A 23727-nucleotide genomic window follows, 5' to 3' on the forward strand; every position below is an offset into this window, starting at 1 on the left:
AACTAACAGTGCATATTATGTTAGCGCGATCTGCCTTATTACAAAACCTGCCATTACTGTGCATTTAGGTGACCTTGATGAGACAGACAGAGTCTGGCTCAGATGCTGGCAGTTCTCGCTGCAGTCTACCGGTAGCGTCTCCTTTCAGGCCAGGATAGACGAATGTCACCGAGCAGTGACTAAGTTTGTGGTAAAAGGCTTGCACCCATTTGCCACAGCAGATGCCCCCGATTTTCGGTAAGTGAATGTGTTTAATTGTAGGCAGGGACATTATTGGATATTCTTGTGTAATTGCTACAGAAGAATATTTATTTTATTATTTTACATTCACAATTTTTTTTCCTGGGGACCCTGTGACACCCCATTGAAGAGCTGTAGGCTGTGGATCTCTTAAGATCTCACTGTTGGGTTTGTAAGGCCATGTTACTCCTAAATTTCTATCTTGTTCAAAGGGAAGATATAAAACAAAGATCTAAGCTAATTGACCTTAGTGTTCTCCTTTTTTTTTAAAAAAATAATCGATAAGAGAATCGATAAAGAATCGAATCGTTAAACAGAATCGAAAATGGAATCGGAATCGTGAAAATCTTATCAATACCCATCCCTAGCTGTGTCTCATTATGCCAGCAGGTGGCAAGTACGTTAGTCAAGTCGTCTGTGTTGCTACTCCGTCCACGCGCAGAATCATGTCAGGAAAAGTCGGGAGAAAGCGCCAGAGTCCAATTTGGGATTACTTTGAATATGACTGTGTTTTGGATAAAGCAAGTGTCTTGTAGTGGAAAGAGACAAATTATGAGGGACATTTCTAAAGGGAAAAAAATCCCACAAACCTTAAAGTGCACTTGAAAAGCTCACACAAGAAGGCTAACCTAGCTTACCTTGAGAAGGTAAGGGAGCACACTCAACCCTCATCCCCAGAAAACAGAAGCTAACCCCAGGCAAGGCAGCGTGATGCATCCCGAGACAACAGGACGGGGATATCTACACAACTGTGTGAGTCAATTACCTTCAAAAAGTTTATCAATTCACTTGAACCAAAGTTACGAACACCCGGTGCTGCAAGAGTTAATAGTCTCATTGGGGCCAAGATATACATTTTATAGTTGCCTGGTATCAATGGTTGTTCATCTGCCTTTATTTATTTATTTAAAGAACCCATAGGTGGGAATGTGAGTTGTCTGTCTCTGCGTGTTAGCCCTGCGACAGACAGGCAGTGTTGCCAACTCCTCAGTAAGGAAAATCGCCATTGGTTGTCCTAAAAGTCGCTAAATGACGTCATCACCTAATTTGCATAATTGGTCATGCTAATGTAATTGTAACCTACGCTGCTGGAGAGAGAAATAACATCGTGGACGAGACATAAAGTGAGCAAAAAACGTCCTAAATGCATTTAGAATTTATTTAGAACTACAAATTAAATTTATTTTAGCAATTATTGTTTTTTGTAATGTCACAATTCCAACCCTGCTCCTTTACCCGGGCTTGGACCGGCAAAAGTGACCCGAAATAGGCACTCTGGTGGAGTTACTTTGTGTGTGTGTGTGTTTATAAGTAGTTTTAAACCTGATCCACAAAACAGCATAAGAGTAAAAGAAGAACTGACTGCGTTACAGCACCCGCTGTTTGTTGAGAGTAAAAGCGATATGCGCTTTCACGTCTTTTTTTTAGCAACTTTTTTTTTAGAAAAAAAGTCGCTAGGGGGTCTGAAAACCCGCTAAATATAGCGACAAAGTCGCTAAGTTGGCAACACTGCAGACAGGCGACCTGTCCAGGGTGCAGGGTATGGTAGCTGGAATAGCAACATACCCAAGGATAAGCAGAAGAGAATGACTGATATGATGAAACTGGGATTTTTGTTACACTTAATTATTGCAAACACAACTAAAACTATAACTGAAACTAATCAAAACTAAACTGAAACTAAGGATTTTCAAAAAATAAAAACTAAACTAAACTAGCAAACAATTGGTAAAAACTAATTAAAACTGATATAAAATTGAAAATCTGAGGTCAAAACTAAATAAAAATAAAAACTAATGAAAATTGCAAAACTATTAAAACCCTGGTAAGCTCATTCCAAGAGACCAATGTAGGCATTAAACAGAGGATCCTCTGGGTCCTGTGGGTTGCTGCTGTGAGATCTCCATGGACTAAGCATGTTGTGGATACTCTACCAGATTTGGAGATTGTGGGAGTGTGTTGGGCTGCTGACTCGTTTTAGTCTCTGCTTTAATCTACACTAAACATGATGACAACATCTGTTTCTTCATCTGCTATATTCTCCAATGCTTTCAACAGATAGTTGTCATTTATGCTGATCTCCCATTTGGTCCTAAAAGTTTGCCAACTGCAGCTGAAAAGGGGGACATGAGCAATGGGAGTAAACAGAGACATTACATTTAGGAACATTTGTGTGTGAGCGCTCAAACCCACAGACCCTAAAAGTTATAGCAGAGAAAAACTTGGATTTGTTGCTCATCATTAAACCAAATTCAGGACCATAGAAAAATTAACTAGAATTAGTGTGTTTATATGCATCTCCTAATCAAAGTACTTTAAGAAGTGCAAGACGTAGCAAATACAGCATCAACTTTGGTATCTTACAAAATGTAAAATATAGTCAGTGTCTCCTTATTTTAAAAACTTATGCATTTAAAACTGGCCAGAAAAACTTACAGATACCAACATAGTATCATCTTATTTTTAACTACTCGATATTTGTGTAATGCTTTGTGATATTCGTCTATAAATTATTCAGTTATGGCTAAAAAGATCATAGGAACCCTTTTTAAGGCTAAAATGGGTTTTGTGAAGCAAAGCTCTCTCCCCTTTGACCACCAAACTTAAAATCAAGCCTTCTTTTAGTTCAAACAAACAACTCCTCAGCAACGCTTCCAGCGTTAACTGGCATGGTATCAAAACAACTCTCTTTAAGTCACTGAATTCAACGGGGTTACTCTGGTTTAAACTTAAAGCTTAAAGTTTTTAAACCCAAGCATCGCAGAGCATAGATTCTGAACTTTGAAAGATGCATTTGAAGATTTCTTTTCTTTTGAGTATTTAAACATTCTGAAGTTTTTAAAGCTTGCACCACTTGCAGACTGAAGTTAATGATACCCTGGCTATTCCACTATCATAATAATCAACCATAATAAAATCACTGGAGTAAGGCTATAAAATTGGGTTATCCTTCATTATTTTAAAGCACTAAAACCTGACCTTACTCAAAATAAAGAGCACTACCCCGCCAGATGAATATCAGAAGAAATGGATTCAAATATTTTCTACGGTGGTCCTGAGAGGTCAAATGCACTACAACTTAAGAGAGCGCTGCGAAAGCGTAAAAGTGCACGCAACACATGGAAGATGAATAAAAGAAAAGGAAAGGACACTGGAGCATTTGGGGACACAATAACGTGACGGAACAGCTACGGAAGTGACAGAAACCAAAAGATTTGAAGGACTGCACGGAGACGCTCAAAACAGGCAGAGGATTCATCAGTGCTGTGAGGGCGAAATGGATGTAAGGGAATGTGCGTTTAATCGCATATTTAAGATGTACCGTTTATGGTTTAGAACACTGATACATGTCTGCTATTAGCTGTTTACTGTTAGCTTACGTCCACAGCTTTTCAGTCTTGTTGCTGTCTTCTAAAAAACACTACGACTGTGTTTTGCAGGTTTTGTTTTTTTTCTTGTGAGGTTTTGTGGCTTTGTTTTCTATTTTTGTTGTGTTGTATTAAACTTTTGCAGCAAAATTTCTGTTTGCTAGTGTTTTCTTAAATTGCACTGCCTTTGACCTCTCAGGGCCGCTGCACTTTTCTTTCATATAAAATATGACTTTTATTAAAGCAAAAATGCCTGGCAGTACCACATCACACAGGAAAAGCCAGATATGTGTGTTAGTCAGTTGTAGATACACACAATTCAAACCACACTGACAAAAAAAGTTGTGCACTGATATTGCAGTAACTGTTCAGAATAGCATGGAAAAAAGCTAAAGGTGGGAAAATAGTAACACGCCACAGTCAGTATTAATGAGGAGTCCAACACAGTGTGCACGGTGTTGTTTTGATTCAGAGGTTGTAATGCTGCACTTGGATTTTTTTGGTTTTTTTTAATGACATATACTAAGAAATTATAATGAAGGATGTTTAGTACACATGGGTACAAGAGCTCATTCGATTATCATTATATATGTTTTTGTCCTAAAAACAAAAACCAAACAAAAAAAATAATAATTTACTTTTAAACTTTAATTGAAAATATAATTTAACCCTTTTTTACATGCAATTTTATGGCTCAAATTTAATGTGTCATCAAAATAAGCGCTTCAACAACTGGGGGAAGAAACCAAACATAAAAAAAAAAAAAAAAAAACTCACAAGTATTAAATATGAAGAATGCAACCCTCACTCAGTGACCTGGTGCAAATCTGAATAAGGATAATTGCTTTCTTTGTAAAGATCCAGGAACATCCCTACAGCATGTGAGTCAAAGAGCATGAACAGCTCTTGATATATATGATAGCTTCCTTAAAGACTAAACGAATATGAACATTACAATGTGCCCTGGTGCTGTACCACAGGCAATTCTGACACAGTAAAAATAATGGCAGACAATAGGACATGTACAAGGAGGGCACACATAGATTCCATTAGTGTTGGGGGAGCAGGTGGAATAGCATTTGTGACTGGTTTTTCTGGTGACAGAATTTCAAATTTATCTAGTTTTTGTGCATGATGTGCACAGGGACAAAGCAGCAGGCAAAATAAGACAGGCAGGCCAACATATGAAATATGGCATATGGCTTTGTTGCCATCTAGTGTCGACTGGAGGAACTGATTCAAACTGAGTACACCCAGAGTGCATCTAACCAGCTTATACATGGACATTTCCGAGAACAACGCAGTAGTATCTCATTCTGGTAAATGTCCACATCTATGAATTAGATGTGTGCACGTTTATATAACACAGGCTTTATGTTAATAATACGTAATGTCTCTTAATATTATGTAATCAGGCTTTATCTTGCTTTTATGTCTGAGCTAAAAGCAAATCAAAGCCTGAGAACATCTCCTCATGATGTAAAGATTGCTCGAGTGCCCATTAATTCTCTTCTGTGAAGCCCTGAGGATTTTTTTTATTTATTTTATTTTTTATTTTTTTATTTTTAAACTGGACAGCTGGCCAAGGATACCTGATGATGATGAGGACATTTTTCCCTCCCAAATAGAGGTTCCTGAATAAACAGAAGCCTTAAATAGTTTTAAAAGTGTTATACTGACATGAAAAATTCCCTGCATAATACCCTTTAACCACCTTACATGTTCCCTGTCACATTAAGTCCGAGTAAGATGCAACTGACTCACCTGTGCTTAAAAGGCACGTTTGAAGAATGAGAAAAACAAGGCTGGCATTTTATATTAGCCCAAGCTCAGTCAGAGGAAGTTAAAGGGCAGCTAATAAAATAGTCTTCCTAATTGTTCTGTGAGAACACAGAGGCAGAGAGAGAAATTTACCATATGCTAATGTGACTTATAACCTTTTTTTTTTTTTTTTTTTAAAGGGGGGTGGGCCTTTCAAGACGCACCAAAAGGCCATTAATACAATATAAAAAGAGAAAATCCCTTTTAGCTCTTTAGTTCAACTTGCTTCTATTCTTTCTATTCTCCCGTTCTCCCCCCCTCACTTATTCTGAAATTAATCTGCAGAAGATTTGCTATTAACAAAGACTATTCACAGAGTGTGGCACAGTGGGCGAGAGCCTTGGCTTGAAAGATGAGGAAAGGGCCAGAGGAACAGAAGGATCAGGCAGTGCGCTAGGAAGAGCACAAAAGACAGGAGGAAATGAGCGAGGGAGTGAAAGGCACCGGAAAAGAAAGAAGCAGTTAAAGAGCGGACACCACACCTCGCTGTCCGGCTCTTTCTTGATGTGTGACTCAGTGCTGCGACCACGCACAAGGACAGCGGGCACTGAGTCACCTGTAGCAACCTTCTCTGCCCACTCCTCACACCTTTGTTCTGACACTCAAGGATAAACCGCGACTCCGTCCATTCGGCACACATTTGCACAGCTCCTCTCTCCTCCTATTCCTCCGCTTTCAAACAATTGTGCAGATCACCTGCTGCGTCCTCTTTCTGGATCATCATCATGATGATCATCATAAACATTAGTTAAACTTGGTGCCACTTTCAGTCTTCATGCCTTACATCTAAATCTCCTTTATTTCAACTTCCACAGGAAGCATTTACTCAGCTGTTTTTTTTTTTAAAACTCTCCCTGCACGTATCCCTCCCCTCTGTATGCAGTGCTGAGGCATCTGTCATTTTCATTCTTGCTCCTATCATTCCTTTCTTTCCGTCTTTGTTCTCCTCCTCGTCCTTCTACTTCAGATTTCATATTTTTTCTCAACCCCTGCCACCCCTCATCCCTCCTTGTCTAACATCTCCTGATTGTGCGAAATATTTATTCATCTTGTAACCCGCTTTTAAAATCACACCCTCCTTCTGCAATTCATCCTCCCAATGCGACAAAGAAGCGTTACAAATAGTCCCTCCTTCCTCCTCGTTGACCCATTGTGGCGCTTCCCTTCCACTTACTTGTGGATCCTTCACGAAATGTTCAATCGCTTGTAAAGGGCTCCTTTTTCGTTCCCTTCTCCTCAGTTCTATTCCGCAGGAAATGCGTGTCATCTTCTCTTTCACTCCCATTCATTCCCAGCTCCTCTTCATTCTTTATCCTAACCCTTCACAAAATGTTCCGTCACTTCTTTTTCATCCTCACATCCTTCTTGCTCCCAATTACTTAGTAAATGCTTAATCAGCTGTCAGCTCCCATTTTGAATCGTCTCATATGTTCAGTCTTCCTCATCCATTTATTTTCCCTTTTCAGGAAATATTGCATAACTGTCACAGCTTTAAACTTTTCCTTGCATAATTAATATGGCTCCCTGCCAAATGTACATTGGTTCTGACCATGGGTGCCAGATTACTTTGCTGCCAGCTATGTAATCCATCTAAATTTGAAAGTTATTTAGATTTTTATCACTAAAAATAACAAAATATTCACTTTTATTATTATGTTTTTAACTTGTAAACACTCGTCCATGCGTCCATCTACACTGTGTACATGTCATGTCTGATGTGATTAGCCTGTTCTGGGTCCTAATGCTCTTTCGGTTCCCAAAAGCAAAGCAGCACAGAGACACCACTGAGATTTAAAAATGATCTAAATCCTTTACACCTAAAAGAATTTGGTAATCACAGCTACAATGTGAGCACAGGTTTGGTATTACAATGGTAGGAAGAAATAGGACCTTTCATTGGCTTAAATCCTGTTTAAGGATTTAAGGAGATCAACCACCTAACCTACACGGTGAAATGTCATTTTTAGGGTTTACCCCAAATCCCATTTTTTCCTCCACTGATTTATCGGAAAAAACAGTGAACATCCAAGGTATCGGTATATGTGCTCTATGCCATGTACCAGTTTTGCTAGTAAAACATAATCCATATTGATTATGAAAGATGGTCACAGATAGGACATTCCCTTAGACTGTGGCTCCTGGTTGAAAGTAAAATCGATTTGGTTTTAAATTTAAAACATTTTTAATAAAGCTTAAACGTACGGTGGTCCTTAGATTTCAAACACACTGCAGCTTAAGAAAACACCAACAAAAAGCAACACTTTACTATTGCTATTAGCTGTTTACTGTTAGCTTGTCCGTCACATTGTTGTCTTCCCAAAAACACCGCCATTGGGTTTTGTGAGTTTGTGGATTTTTTTCTGTTTCCATTGTATTTTCTTCAACTTTCTTTGTGTTTTGTGTGCTTTTGCAGCACTTGATTTGTCTTTTTCAAGTTGCAGTGCATTTGAACTCTCAGGACAGTTTTGTAAATGTGCTATTCAGCCCTGAAATATTTCACATGGCCATCTCCAGTAATTTGGGGCTCAGAAAAATAAAATACTGCAACTTAAATGAGCAATTTTAGTGAAAATTTAGCAAAGTATTGCTGATCCACATAAAAACTATATTTTAAATGCTGAACAGGTACTAAACCTGCATGTCTTTGAATACATACCTCTATTCTCTTTTTTTATGACCTTTTATTGAGATTCTCCAAGAGGTTGGAGATTCACAGAAACCACTCAACTATGGGAAATTTGCTATATTAAAATAAATAAATCTGCTGGCTGGAGGTGATTAATGGATACAAAAGTTTAGGCAAACTGCTCATACAGTATGCACTAGATATACTCTTTGCCATGTCTGTATTACTGTGATACCAAATATCACATTCTTATAAATGACCAAAAAAAAAAAACTACCCATGCAAGGGTGCACAGGACAAAGAACTGTGGAAGATGAGTGATCATGCTCTCTGACTCTATAACAGCAAAAAAAAAAAAAAAAAAAAAAATCAAATTTGAGTAAAGAATGTGAGCAAGTCTGCCCACACTTCGTATGCATGTGCATATAGGTTTTCATAGCACAGAAACAGTAATTACAAGCAGCCCTCAGCATCAGGAGGTCCAGTCCTGCTCAAGCGGTCATTCTGCTCAGCGCATCCCTCCAGCAGCTTTCTATTAGCAGTGGGAGTATGTTGGAGTGGAGATAAGACAGGCGCTACAGCGATGGGGGGAGGGGGTGTAATAGGAGGGGAAGGGGGAGGAAGAGTTGTATGAAACAGGCACCGGCTGATGTGTACAACAAAAGCCCCCCCCCCTCAACCTTCCCCGCCCACGACTACACGGGCATCTCCACACCACTCCTATCTCCAGCTCCAGGAAACTCTCAGGGTGCAATTTACCGCTTGCACTACGCTGATAATACCATCTCCCGGGCAGGAAGGAGAGAGTGATGGGCTGGGATAGAAAAGGAGAGAAAGACAGAGTGAGATAGGGGGTGAGGGCAGGAAAGAAGAAAGAGAAATGAGGGAGGGAGAACATGGGAAAGAGGAGTAGATAGAAAAAGAACAGGGATGTAATACGTGAGAAGGGGAGGATAAAAAGGAGGACGAGGAGGAGGAAGAGGGAGTATCATCATGGAAATTGCAAATTCAATCTCAAGAGCCAATTTGCGTCCGTATGAATACTCCGATTTAACCACAGACAAACTCATCAGACTGAGTCACATCTTGACACCACGTCAAACCTATCTCCTCCCACTCAGATTAATCCACTTTTACACAACTTTATCAACAAACTCGTGCAACACCTGACCTCTTCAGTGAACAGAGCTAGGATGACTGCTGACTAAAACTTTAAAGAACTGTAAACAGGCAGCAACAGCTCCCTCAATGGGTCACTGGCAGATACTGCAGGGGGAAGCAACATCATATCCCTCACTCACATCATAATCATATTAACAAAAATGATGCACAAAGTTTCTGTAAACATAGAGCGGCAGTCGAAGGAGAGGCAAGGCGTGTTAGGTGTAACAAGAAAAACTAGAAGAGGCAATTAGTTAAGCTGGAGTACAGAGTTGTTATTGTTTAAGTATATACAGCAAAAGGTCAGCAATGCCCAGAGGGTCATTTCAGGTTGCATTAGGTCATACATAACACATAAGGTTGGTTGTAGGGGTATAGTTTTTTATTTTATACAAAAAATACTTTTTGATTTTCATAACTTTGGATGTGATGGCAATTTTTAATTGGATTAAATCTGAATCTCCTACCACTTTGCAAATCCCTCTTGTCTTGCTTTAGACTCCCAAAGCTTTGGTACTGACCGACTTTCAGAGAAATCTGTATTAACCCTTGCAGAGAAATTACTTCCTACAGGGTCCTGCCTAGTGCAGTGTGACTGACTAAAGCAGGGGTCCCCAAACCCAGTCCGCGAGGGCCGGTGTCCCTGCAGGTTTTAGATCTCACCCTGGGTCAACACACCTGAATCACATGATTAGTTCATTACCAGGCCTCTGGAGAACTTCAAGACATGCTGAGAAGGTAATTTATCCATTTAAATCAGCTGTGATGGATAAAGGACACATCTGAAACCTGCAGGGACACCGGCCCTCGTGGACTGGGATTGGGGACCCCTGGACTAAAGTGTTTTAAATATGAACTTACTTCACTCTTATTTAAACTATCAGTAGCAGCTCAACACGACACGAAAGAAACAAGAGATTTAAACTTTAATAGAAAACATGTCTGACGCATGCATGGGTGTGTGGGTGTGTATATACCAACTGTTTGGTCCTCTCAGCTTCCAGCCGTGTTTGTTGTCTTTCCCGGCTCGTGGCTTTGGCCATCTCTTCCTTTGCCGCCTCCATTTCTCGCTGTGCCATCTTGGCCCACTCTTCCTTCAGTAACTTCTGTTGGTGTTCATACCTTAAACCATACATATAATGAATAAACCATACATATAATGAATATTGCTTACATTAATGGCAAACTGACACATTAAAGTATGTAAGATGGATTACAGATAATCCTTATGACACTTTAAAAAAAAACCCGCAAAAAAACAAAAAACATTTGGTCTTTTAAAGTCTTTATTTTTAATGCAACATAATCTGAAATGAGTGACTGAGTCCATAAAGTCATCGGGAAAGTCTTTACAGAGGTCACAGCTCAGGACCTTTTTCCCATAGCCTTCTATTGAACCAGAAGCCTTTTCACATGGCCTGATAGTAGGTGTTACAAAGAATGGAGGTTTAAGGCACCAGAAGCTACAGTACACTAATCTTTTATACTGTTTTTCATGGCTTTCCACAGTACAGTCAGATGTCGTATGTATATATTTATGTATGTCCACTAGGGGGCAGTATAGACACAATTTAAGCTCCCCCCATAGAATATTAGAAACATGCATTGTAGGGTAGCTTCAAACTTATCAGGAGTTTAGTTCATTCATTAGACATGAATCAGAATGCTGGCATGAAATAAGAATTACCTCCTTTTATCTATTTTCAAATGAACAAAATTACTATTAATAAAGGTCCTTATCAAACATGATTTATCCTACTAAATTATCAAAGTGCAACACAGTTTAACCCGTGTCTCAAATGTCAAGTGATACCTGAGTTTAGCTTATAAATAGCAAAGGCCATGACAGCTAAAATAATTTGTGAAACTACTTTATATAGACACACTGTTAACCAATAGTGAACTACCAAACTTGCATCTTGCAAAAATCAAACCTCTTTGGATACAAAAACAGCTTCCATCAAAACAGAGATGTGTTGTACAATCGCACAACTCAGAATAGAAAAAGGAGCTTGATAATTTTTACAGGTATTTATTTATGCATTTACTTAACTTGACTTAATGTGAAACCATGCATGATGCCCTGCAGGTTAAATTAGTCAGGACTCTTTTAGAAGAAGCTCTCGATTTAAAGGCTCTCTGAAATGATAAGCATCAGATCATATTTCTGAAACCTTCACAGTGTTGCATATTATCCTGTTTTTTTGATTGAGCCTTCAAAAAAAATGTGGCACACCTTCCACATTTTTTGTTCTCTTTCCAATGCAAACAGCAACACAACCTTGTGATTTATAACAAATTACAAAAAACCTTTTGCTTCGATATGCAACAATTCTATTTGCAATGCATACAAATGGTCACCAGGCAGAAATCTTTACTAAAATCTGTATCCTGAATTTCCTTTAACTCACCTCCTCTGATCTTCCTTGCTGAAGGAGGCAGATTTGCTGGAGTGCGAACTGGGTTGTGCGCGCTGCTGTGGGCCTTGCTGAGATTGAGAGCCTGAGCTGGCACTGTGAGAGGAGGCTGAACAAAGACAACAAATGTTCAAAGGAAAAAAGATTATCACACAAGGTAAAAACAACTTTGGCACTTTTGTGGCTTACAGCTTTACTGTCAAAATAGGGACTAATGCACATGTATAATTAATACTATATAATCAAACATTGTAATCTTTCTTAAGAAAAAAAAAGTTTGTATGAACTAGAAGATTTTTCATGGCTCAAAATTTACTTTAGGTCAGACATTTGGTTGACAGTGAATCTGTGTTTTCTTAACAGAAGTGTAAAACCCTATACATTTTCTGGCAATGTCTGACAATTTGATAAGCAACAGTCGATTTCAGTAAATTAAATTCCACTAAAGAAAAAGAAAAATAGTGAAATTCTTTTTTCTTTAAACGAGGACAACACAACTTTTCCCTGGCTGCCAAAATCATTTCCCGCTCTCAATTTATTCTGACACAGGTTTCCAGTTAAAAAGCTCAGGTAACAAATATTTTCTTAAAATAAATATTTTCTCGTTAAACACTATCAGCTGATGTGATACGTGCGTTTACAGATGAGAATCGAGAACCAGTTCCAAATTGTCCACTTCCCTTGAATTGTATGTGTCAAAGTTTATCAAGTTCTCACACAATGTTGGCACATTGTACTTGCAACTGCACATGGCAGAACAGAATGGCAGAACAATGCCATTCTGCTATTTCACAGCAGGTGAGGTTTTTTCACACCTGAGTTCCAGTCAGTGTGTTCACACTGAGAGATAATAAAACTGTTAATACTGAGATTCAGTGAAACCTACTCCCACAAAGAGAGAGAGAGAATAAACTGTCAGCAATCAAAAGGGGAATAATTAAAACAAACTGACTTGTAAGCAAACTTGATAAGTGCAGAGGCACCAATAGAATCTAATCTCAAAAATGATCACTACCTGTGTTTGTCTGAGGGCTTGAGGCAGGTGATGACGTGCGGTCTGGGGCAATGTTGGCAACTCCTCTCATTCTTTGCAGAACATCTTCTGACAGCTGGACAAACAGAGTCAACCACAAAGCATATAATATACACCAGCGGTCCCCAACCCTTTTTGCGCCACGGACCGGTTTATGCCCGACAATATTTTCATGGACCGGCCTTTAAGGTGTTGCGGATAAATACAACAAAATAAAACTAGTACCGGTACCGAAAAAAATAAGATTTATTCATAACACACATGAAAAGACCCAGGAAAACCGAGTTAACGATAAAAACAATAACAAAATAATGCTGAAAACCGATGAAAAACCCTGAAAACCATACATTTCACACCTGAGCCTCAACTCTCGCGGACCGGTAACAAACGACTCACGGACCGATACTGGTCCGAGGCCCGGGGGTTGGGGACCGCTGATATACACGACGTGTGTTATTTATTTCAGAGAAAAAAAACATTTGTGTAATCCTTCAGATAAAAACAACAACAACAACAACAACAAAAAAAGCATGAGCCTCTTAAACATGCCATTAATAGAGGATCACTGAACCTCTATTGTATGTCTATCTGTATGTGTGTGTGTGTCTTTGTGTATCCAGGGAAGTCCTTAAGCACTACTACCCCAAAAACCACAGGAGGGAGCACTGACTCACTGTTTCTATGAGTCACACTGAATGTGCAACTAAGGCAGGCTCTCTTCTTACAGACATTTTCACAAAAGATTTTAAAAGCACTTTGGGTGCTCAGAGTAGAAAAGCACTACATAAAAACTGTTTTTACATTTACAAACCTGCTAACTCCATTGCATGCCATTACACGCCATTGCATTCCACCGCAACTTATTAATTTCCAGTCGTTGTTTTTGCAGGATCTGAGGGTGTCTTCATTTCCTCATAATGTCAGGATATTTGGAGGCACACACCCACACCAGCTGACTTTCTGTATGTGTGTGCATGCAAGAAGTTTAACTGTGGAAAATTTTAATTTACCACTTAATCATGCACGCCAACAGGCTAAAGGTGAAACGAGTACACATCTGCATCATTATGACAATGCAAGAATCTCCACAAACGAGTTCAGAAAATAAATAAACATGGAGGTGTATGATTATCTAACTGATTTTGTCAGCGCTTGACAGGTGACCGAAAGCTCAGCAAAACTAGAACAGCCTATACCCTGTTCAAAATCATTTCTATTTGTTGTTTTGTTTTGTTCATTATCGTTTCCTGTTTTAGAAGACGACAATTTAGTTATATATGCAACTGCATTAGTGTTTCACTGGTTTCACTTGCATACACTAACTCGCTCTACTCTTGGTTGTGTTAAAAGTATAAGCTCTCTATATGTCCAACAGCACGTGAAAGCAACACTGTAAAGAGGCGTCAACTCCACACCACACCTCGTTTGAAATCTGCTCATTTCAAGTCATCCACTTCTAGTTAAACATATGCTCAGTTAAACAAACATGTCAGGCAGTTATGACATTTATACGATTCTCCCCGTTTTTCTTTGATACACACTGTGCAGCAGACATGTTCAAGTAGGATAACAGCCAACTTTAACGTTTCAATGCAAACTAAATGTGTTATGACATTAACGTTAGCAAATGCCAGCGAGTAGGTAACAGCTAAAATGTTTAATTTCGGGTAATTAGTTTTCCTGCTAGGTGGGCAATGTATATGCCGAATTTACCTTAAGGTCCTAAAGTTTTCTATATTTCTTAGAGCATCTGCCACATATATTCCTTTACTTGTAAACAAGGAACATTACTATTTTCACCTTATTACGAATGGAGTTTGGGGTTACATATTTCAGCTCTTTCAACAACCTGTCCCACCCCCTTCCTACCTTTGTACCTCCTCATTTTAGCAGTGACACTCTACCGGTCGTAGACTGATAGCTTGAACAAAGCAACAACTGAATTTGACAATAGCCAGTCAGCGCTAAGCGACACATTAAAGTAATGCTAACATGGCTTCTCAAGTGCTAGCTAAATTAGCATTACCTTGACTCCACGGAGAATTCTGACCCTGTCCTCATCGTCGACACCGAAGGACACTTTTCTTGTTGTACTCTCTCCCGAACCCATGCTTCTGCTGCAAACGCACAGCTTTCGTGGTGAGAAAAATGTTTCTAATATGAAATAATGTTGCTGTCCTGCCCAATGACAGAATGTGAGACAGAAGGGATAGGGTTGCCAGGTTCTTCGTGAACCATCCTCCTCTTGCACATGTGTAAAGGTCAGATCGTGTGTTGGAAATAATAACATTGCGTGTGAATACGAAATTGTTAATAAGAAATTATTACATGTGTGTTCTGGGGGAAGTCAGATAAAATGCAAATTGCTTAATCACTTTTTTTAAAAGAAAAAAATCAAGGATTTACAGGCCCACCTGGCAACTCCAGGGTCATAGTTGAATGGCTGAAATATCAACAGCCAATCAAAGGCTATATACGGCATAGATTATTTCTATGCACCCGTAAAAGACAAAGAAAGTTGGTCACAAGACACACAGAAACATTGCCAGATAAGTTTATTTGTAGAATAAACACAAAACACACAAAATGGAAACATGATCTTGTGACATAAATGTTCATGCCTCAAGATCTCACAAAGGTAGTAGGCGCCTGTATTGATAAATCTACTCTATTAAAACACCCAAAACATGAATAACACATTTTTGTAAACAATCTCATGTGATTGTAATGCTAAATTTATACAATGCACCAATGCCAGGCAGCAGACGTATTGTGGGTTTTTGTGTTAGCTGGAAGGCAGTTCACTTGGCTGACTACCCAAGCAATTTCTATGCAGGATATATTCACATCCCACTGCTCAATGTGATCCAGGAGTCTGGTGTGTTTGAAAGTATACTGAATACCGGGTAGACAGGCTCTTTAAACACAGCCTTGAAGGTGTGGAGGTGTTCCCTGCGCCCTTTGGTGCTGTGGAACGTCAAAGTTCCCCCCTCGTAATCCAATGCGACCTCAATCTTGACCGGTGGTGTGGTCACTTCCTTAAGGACCACATTCGAGGAGCACTGGCACACTGTCAGCTTGCCGTTTTTCCACTGCAGCCTCCAGGACACAGTGTTGTGCCCCAGACGGCTGTGGTCACCACGGCGAGGAATGCTCTTGTAGCACACGCCCAATGACCACATGCTATTGGGTCCCACTTCTACAACCCATACATGCTCGCCGCCAGAGAAACCCTGGCTGCACAGGATCTGAGGTGCACTCGTGAAACGCTCGGGGTGCTCCAGGTACGACTGCTTGTTGGAGATGTATTTGACTGTGCGCAGATCGTTGGACACCAGCAGGTTGGGGTGGGCGGTGAAGATGCTGAAGGTGAGTTCCAGTGGGTTGAGGAGGATATGAAGAGAATCCATGAGGCGGGTCATTTCTGTGCAGAAGTCTTGGGTTTTGAGACCTCCCTGCAGGCACATATTATTGAGTGGAGCCTTTGAGGGGATGTTGGAGGAAATGGCACTGGTGACAACATGTCTCAGCTTTTGTTCAATCTGCATGAACCTGGAGAGCAAAGGATTTATTATTACTTACCCCACTCATCTAGCCATATGCCATGGGTAATAAACAATTAAATGTCGGTTTATCAGTAAGAATACTGCATCACTTTCACTTTTCTTGTCATTTTTACATTGTTCTATATATTTCTTCTTTTTAATTGTAATAGCTGGGCAGATTTCTGTACCTGTGTATAAAGATGCATGTGTCTGTCTCATTGAGGACCTCTGTGGCACTCTTTTGGGCCTCCATCAGCTGCTGCTGCTGCTCCTCAAGTGCACTCACGCCTAGCTGCCAGCTTTTGCGGCGCTGTCCTCTCTCCTCCTCCAACAGCAAAAGCAGGCGATCCCTGTACCTGTATCACAGCACACAAGTGAAGCGGACTGGTCAGTTTTATTCCTTTTATTATCGTGATGTTACTAAACAGAGTCAGGTAGATCGATTCATCACTGTGTCTGCTTTAAAGTTGTACATGCATCCATTGCATCCATACAATGAGAAATAATCACAAAGCTCAGAAAATATTCAACAATCTAAGTTATAATCTGTGCTAATTAGATAAGGTTAGCTAGCTAGCCAAATAGTTTTTTAAAAATCAAACAAAAATGCTAAACAGATAGCATCTGATTATGTATGTGAGTTTTTTTGTTTTTGTTCTTTCAATAAATACCTGGTACTGAGAAAATGCCTGTGAGATGAAACTGGCTGAAATGCTGCTGGTAGGCTACTTAAATGATAAGAAATGTGCTTAGAGGCACACCCAGAAGTTCCTGAACTTCCAGAAAGTTCCAACCCTCAGCATGAACGTCCATATATTAATTTGGACTGACAACCTATGACATAATAAACTCATCCAAGAGTCCCTCGGCCCTGGGAAAATTGCTGCTATGCATGCTCAATATTTTTATTTAACTTAACGTACAACTAGCTCACACACAGCCTCACTAATGTGACTGAGCTCTACATTTCAGCATTACTTCCTTCCAAAGATATACCTTCTTGAAAGTTTTCTTGAAACTTACTAAAGTATTAGGGTGTTACAGACACCCTTGAATCTGCCCCACAAAACAGACACTGGTAGGCCTAAAATGCAGATAAACTGCATTCATTACATACATGCTTACTACATTCTTTGAGGGGCCTGAGTTTTGGTCTGTATTTTTATTTACTGCTGAAAATATGAAGCACATTGTTAGGAGAAAAACCTCAGGAAGCAAAGAATCACAAACTCAGAGTTAATTCATGTACATGGGCGATTCCTGAACACGATCTGTCAACTACAGAGTCGTGCAGGAATGCGCGCCGAGCATCTGCTCAAACTTTATTATATACTGTCTTACTCATGGGTGGAGTACAAGTTAAGGAAAAAACAACTTCTTATCTGGTGATTGCATACGAGGCTGCACAGGATGCAGCCTTGCAAGACAGAGAGGAACAAGTTGATTAACGATCTTGTAACGGGTTGAAACAATACATGTGGGTGTTGTCTAAACTTGAGCAACTTCCTCATGTGGTCACTTTGTTCCAGTTAAAGAAATGCTGACACGCTATGTACAGGCATTACTGCGAAATTCAAATAACGCTAAACATAAGCGATTATCAAGGTAATAAGGTAAAACCTTTTAACCCACATCCTGTCAGAGAGAAGCTCCTGAAGAAACTGTTCTACCACCTCTGAAATATGCAGTCTGGGTTTTCCACACCTTTTTAAAGCCAATATCATTTGTCGTCTTGCTGTTTGAAAACATACTGTGCACGAACACTGGCTGACTTTTAAAGCATTTGGGAAAAACAGATAATTTCTGTTCTTTATTGAGAAATCATTCCATCTATTTTTACATTGTGATGGTTGTAGAGTTTAACGTTTAACCACAAAAATCAAATGAAAACCTGCAAACATTTTTATCAAGTGCTTTAAAGTCAAAGATTCGTGAGGATATTCTATCAGAACAGGGTGTGTTTGGTTTTATGAGAGATTGTTGAGCGTGCATTCATACCTCATATAGTTCAGACTGTAATTGGGGAAATGTGTTTTCAAAGCCTTTAAGTGCATCTTTGGTCACTGCATTTGCTTAATTACACCACCTGCTACTTTTTAAGGCAGTGTTACTAGCAGCAAATGTGCAGCAGGTTACCTGTCCACCAGAGCACCTATGCTGTCCATGACTGTCACAGCCTTGCTGACCATTTTTTCTCCTACAGCTTCAGAGGTTCCCTGATCCTCTGCTGTCTTCTGCAGGAGTCCCTCTGTCAGCTGCAGTCTGCTATAAATGACCTGCAGACACACATGTAATATGTTTTAAGATCTTTTGTGTTTCACACAACAGGATTCTTTCTATTGTGTATAAGCATAAAAGATTTCGGATCTGGAAAAACTGGATGCCCTTTTCTCATAAGTGGCTTTCGGAAAACAAGTAGAGAAAACAGATCTATATATACATATATATAGTACTATAAATGTTTTCTGTAATGTTAAGTAATATATGATCATATTCCATCAAAGTTTGATCATTTTCTGGTCCAAAATATTAAATTCAACGGTCTGACTTTGCACTTTTGAATTGTATGTATAGCACGAAACTGTGCACTCCCTTAGACTCTGCCAAAGGTCATCAGGTTATTCCTATTAGACAGATTTGTTTTGCATTCCAGGTCTTCACCACTCCTCAAAAATGGCAGTGAGTCACTGAGGTGCCAAGCCCTTAATTTATACGTGAAACAAGTTCGGTTCCCATGTCTATGTCCCATGTGCATAGAGCTTAGTCTTTTAAACATTGTTCCAAAATTATATTACAGGATTTTCAGGTTTTGACATTTCTCAACAGTAAGTTCCCTGATGGGATTCTCATATTTTTATAACATGAATTATTCATTTGTATAACTTGAATATTTTATTTATCAGTCTACAAGCCCTGTCTGAGCACTACTTTTACTTTTGTGCAAGCTCAGCTGACCCAGATGTGTCCACATTTTGTAGGTTATCAATTTATTTATCAATACATATATATAATAACCCCCCTTCCTGATATATAATGGTAACAATATAACAGTAGGTAAAATGTTAAAATGTTAATGCAGTCAAAAGTACCTTATTTCGGGCCTCCAGCGCTCGTCTCATCTCCTCTTCAGCTACGCTAAAGGTGAGAACGTCGTGGCTCTCGTGACGGCCCTCTACGACGCACGTGGTGCACAGAGAGATCATGTCGTTGGAACAAAAGTACTCAAGGGGACGCTGGTGGATGGCACAGACCTTCACTCTCAGCTCCGTCGTGGGCTCCACCACGGGGTGGGTCCTGAACAACTCCTTCACGTGGTGTTTCTGAAGGTGTCTGGAGCAGAGAGACACCTCACACTTCAGGCAGGTCTTCACGGCGGGCGACTGCTCATCTATGCACTGATCGCAGAAAACCTCCATTTTGGTATCCACGCAGTCTGCTTGCATGTTCAGCAGCAGCAGCACGTTGGCCTTGTAGTTCTCAATGATGCTGCGAAGTTTGAAATTTATCTGCAGGTTATCCGTGCCAGGATACTCCTCACGGCATTCTGGGCAGTGCGGCAGGATTTTGCCAGTCTTATCCGTGCTGTCAATAGTCTTGCGGATACAGGACAGACAGTAGTTGTGCCCACAGGGGAGAGCCACCGGATCCGAGTAGAGCTGGAGGCAGATGGGACAGCTCAGCTCGTAGGCTAGCTGGTCCTCTGGCTTTGACAGCGACATGATCCGAGGTGGTGAGACGGGTAGCTGCTTTTGTTCGTGCTTAGTTTCTCTTCTTTTGTCAGGTCTTCTTTAAATACCTTTGACTAATCTTACTTTATTTCTCGTTTCTTATCACTTCTTCTCAACCGTCAAGCTGTCAGGTGAGTCTATACAGAACAGGCCAGAAGGGCAGTGAGTGCATACTTATCCGACTATGAGGAGGTGTATCCACAAATGTTTGCAGGACAACATTCCGTTCTAAGACACCTTGTTTGCTGTGCTGCCAGAAACTGACACCATCATACTGGCTGTTGTTGATGGTTAAAATATTTCTGACAAATCGTCAGAACCTGTTTTAGGAAAGAGCTATGAGGATGCTGAATGCTGCTGGAAACCATAAAGCATGAATTTTGGTTAAATAATACTTAATATGTGCAAAAGAGAATCCATTTTGGGGAATGGAATGCTTTCAGTTTCTTTAAAAAGTTCCACAACCTATAAAAGAGTATCACCAAGCTGAAGGGAGAATTGTGGCTTTGTCTGGCAGTAGCTCAGTTTTGTTTCAGTTTTGTTGGGCTGGGAGGAGGAGTTGACCGTCCCATTGGGGTCTGGAATGTGGGGCCTCGCTGCTGCTGCGGAGTCGGGGCGGTCTGCTTCTCTCCACCCCAGGGAAGAGGGTAACACCACCTGGGTCTGGTGCAGTTTCCCCCTCCAGGGGCAAGGGTACCTAGACCTGGGGCTTAGGGTACGCTTGGGGAATGTGATTGTGTGTACAGTGTCTATTTATGTCTGTCTCCACGTTGGGTGAGTGCTGAGTATTTGCATATGAGAGCATTAGGGTGGGAATGGATGTCTGTATCTGTGTGTGCCTGTTTGTCTGTGTCTATATGTCAGGTTGGGTATCAGACGCCACCTCTCTAGGGACATCTCAGGCCCTCCAAGGTATGGAGGCCTATCTCCCCCCACCACTCCCTCTTCCATTGGCAGACACCCTCAGACATCGGTGCATTGGTGGTTCTTTGTGTCCGGGGATGGGCGTCCAGGTACGCACCGGCTCACTCCTGGTGGCTGCTTGTCAGGGCCTGGAACCTGGGCTCGCTCGGGCCCCTTCGGGGGGTGGGTTGCCCTCGGCCTCTGGGCCTGGGGCTCGGTCACTCTGGCACAGCTGGCTGCCGGCGGAGCTCACGGGCGTGTCACTGCAACCCCCCCCTGGCTTCTGCTCTGCGGCTGCTGAGTGACCCCTCAACTGGGGCTCTCCTCAGAGTGGCACGGCTGCCCCTCTGTTGGTCTTCCTTGGTCTCTTGTGTTCTGGGGGTCTCTGGATGTCTGGAGCCAGGATCTCCTCTATACCTGCTTCATGTGCTTGAGGACGGGGCTAACAGCTAACATATCTCTCACTCTCAGGTTACATTAGCTTAGTAAACCTGTACTTTTCACATAAATCTGAGTAATTTTTAAGACGGATTTAGTGTTGAATATAGAGAACTAATTTCCTCATAACATTCAATTTTACTGTTGAAAGTAAAATACTCACTTGTTCTAAATTAGTATGCAGATGCCACTTTTGTGTGTTTTATCTATACAGTCACCACAACGGCTGAAGTGACACACAGGCTAATTTAACCTGTTATTCTGTGAAAGGTTTTCACTGAGAACTTTAGAGGCGGTACGCCTAAGCAGCTTTGCATTCAGCCGCATGTTCACCTCTCCTGTTTGATGAATGTCACTGCATATTACTGATGTCATAACCAGAAAATTCACTAGAGCACAGACGTCAAACTTATGGGCCACATACAGCCGGCTTCGATCTTAACTCAGCCGGTCCAGCAAAACTTTCTTTATGACAGTGTCAAGAGGTTTAACAAGGTTTGACATTGTCAGGAAGGAACGTTTTCAAACCTGAGCTCATCATCACCAACAAAGAGAAACTTGTAAATAACTCATGAAAGAATAAATTTATGTTGAAACCAAGCACACCATTGTTTTTCTTGTGACATTACCAATAAGTTTGATGTGTCACATGGCCCTCCTCCTATTGAAAAAACAAAAGTTTTTTCAATAAAAAAAAACAAAAGTTTTTTCAATAGGAAATGGCCACCATGGTCACCACCCATCTTGAGGGGTTTGCCCCCTCACATATACTAATGTGCCACAAACAGGACTTTAATATCACCAACCATTCCCATTTCATTATGGTGTATCCATATAAATGGCCCACCCTGTATAACTGACCATTTTTGACTACTTTTAATTTTGCATTTGTATTTCACCTTCAGGTTTTTTCGCCTTGCTTGGTATCATCGTGTTCAGCTCAACCTCACATGTCTGAATGTATAGTTATTTTTTCTTTGACATACTATATTAACACAACTGATCTGAAATCACACAAAAACAAAAAATCCGAGTAGTAGTTAGTAGTACCACAGACACGTTTAGTGAATTATTTTCATAACTTGAAATGCAAATATAAATTGTAAATTTTGAAAACTTGTGCACAAACTTTGTAAACAATAAAGTTATATACAACTATTTATCTAAAAATGTGGCCAGTGCACGTAGTGGGGTTTTTTTGTACAACCATTAAAAAAATACTACGATAGCTAAAATGAGAGAACGATCAAGTGTCACAATAAGATGCCACACAAATTATTTGTGCCTGTAAAAAAAAAAAAAAGTTTGTCCACCAGACAGAAGAGAACTCCACAGGGATCCAGTTTTCCATTTGGAGACAGTGTTATATTGCAATCTGCCTTTGTGACATCCATTAGCACCCTCACCGACACTCAAAACAAAACAACGGACACACAACACACAAACTATAAGCTCCACGCTAAACGTCACAAATCTTTCACATCTCAAAACTCTTTCTCCCTGCCATCACTCCCAAAACTTTCCCCTTTTCCTAAACAACCAAATCTCATGTGTTGCCATTTTTTTTATTGCTCAACATGGTACATTTTTCCACCAATAGGAAAGAGGTGGCTTTTTTTTCTTTCTTTACTGTTTCAAGTAATAATTTTACACAGGTAAAACTAGATTAGATTAGATTAGATTAGATTAGATAAAACTTTATTAATCCCTCGGGTGGGTTCCTCTGGGAAATTTGTTTTCCAAAAAGCACAGCACCGACAGAAGTTACAGAGTTAAGAATATTATATATATATATATATATATATATATATATATATACACACATATATAAATACAAAGACATATATAGATAAAATATACAAAGGGGATAAATAGAATAAATAGGAATAAAAATAAAAATACAAGTGAATTGCACATTTCAAATATGGAGTCTATTGCACCGCTGATTATTAACAAAAAGTATTGCACAAAAGGTAATTGCACAGTGAAGTGGAGAGGCACTACAGCTTAGTTGTTCCCCCCTCCTTTGTCCTCCTGTTTCCCCTCCCTCTTCCCTCCAGAGAGGAGTTAAACAGTTTGATGGCGTGTGGGACAAAGGAGTTTTTAAGTCTGTTGGTTCTTGTCTTTGGGAGAAGCAACCTGTCACTGAACAGACTCTTCTGGTTGTTTATGGCCGTGTGCAGAGGATGCCCAGCATTGTCCATAATGTCCAGCAGTTTCTTTAGTGTCCTTTTCTCTGCCACTTACACCAGAGTGTCCAGCTTCATGCCAACCACAGAGCGCGCCTTCCTGATCAGTTTTTCCAGCCTGGATGAGTCCTTCTTTGCTGTGCTGCTCCCCCAGCACACCACAGCATAGAACAGTACTCCAGCAACCACCGACTGGTAAAACATCCTCAGGAGCTTCCTGCAGATGTTGAAAGACCTCAGCCTCCTGAGGAAGTACAG

The 23727-nt window shown here is 40.3% G+C and overlaps 2 protein-coding genes across 7 annotated transcripts in view; both read right to left on the minus strand.

The window, feature by feature from the left end:
* Positions 1-15013, minus strand: part of LOC146494957 (MICOS complex subunit mic25a-like) — an 81004-nt gene extending 65991 nt beyond the window's left edge. For 2 of the 6 annotated variants that reach the window (XM_085145300.1, XM_085145295.1), the window contains exons 1-4: positions 14693-14981; positions 12649-12742; positions 11628-11742; positions 10194-10338 (exon numbers count right to left, since the gene is read on the minus strand). In XM_085145300.1, the coding sequence (XP_085001426.1) occupies positions 10194-10338; positions 11628-11742; positions 12649-12742; positions 14693-14956 (618 nt within the window). In that variant the 5' untranslated portion in view covers positions 14957-14981. Of the gene's footprint in view, positions 1-10193; positions 10339-11627; positions 11743-12648; positions 12743-14692 lie in introns of all 6 variants that reach the window. The other 4 variants (XM_085145296.1, XM_085145299.1, XM_085145298.1 and 1 more) reach the window with 4 other exon arrangements.
* Positions 15014-15131: 118 nt separating this feature from the next.
* Positions 15132-20082, minus strand: LOC146494958 (E3 ubiquitin/ISG15 ligase TRIM25). Its single transcript, XM_085145293.1, has 4 exons — positions 19301-20082; positions 18348-18487; positions 16400-16567; positions 15132-16218 (listed from the first exon to the last, which is right to left on the minus strand). The coding sequence occupies exons 1-4, from the start codon at positions 19928-19930 to the stop codon at positions 15510-15512; spliced, it is 1647 nt and encodes a 548-aa protein (XP_085001419.1). The 5' UTR covers positions 19931-20082; the 3' UTR covers positions 15132-15509.
* Between the last annotated feature and the right edge of the window lie 3645 nt (positions 20083-23727).

This window comes from Neolamprologus multifasciatus, chromosome 20 (assembly GCF_963576455.1).
Source record: "Neolamprologus multifasciatus chromosome 20, fNeoMul1.2, whole genome shotgun sequence".
NCBI classification, from domain to species: Eukaryota; Metazoa; Chordata; class Actinopteri; order Cichliformes; family Cichlidae; genus Neolamprologus; species Neolamprologus multifasciatus.

Coding starts and splice junctions, on each gene's coding strand:
- LOC146494958 (XM_085145293.1), bottom strand. CDS start 19,930: ATGTCGCTGTCAAAGCCAGAGGACCAGCTAGCCTACGAGCTGAGCTGT. Junction 18,488..19,300: donor CGCTGGAGGCCCGAAATAAG/GTACTTTTGACT, acceptor GTGTGTCTGCAG/GTCATTTATAGCAGACTGCA. Junction 16,568..18,347: donor ATAGGTGCTCTGGTGGACAG/GTAACCTGCTGC, acceptor GCTGTGATACAG/GTACAGGGATCGCCTGCTTT.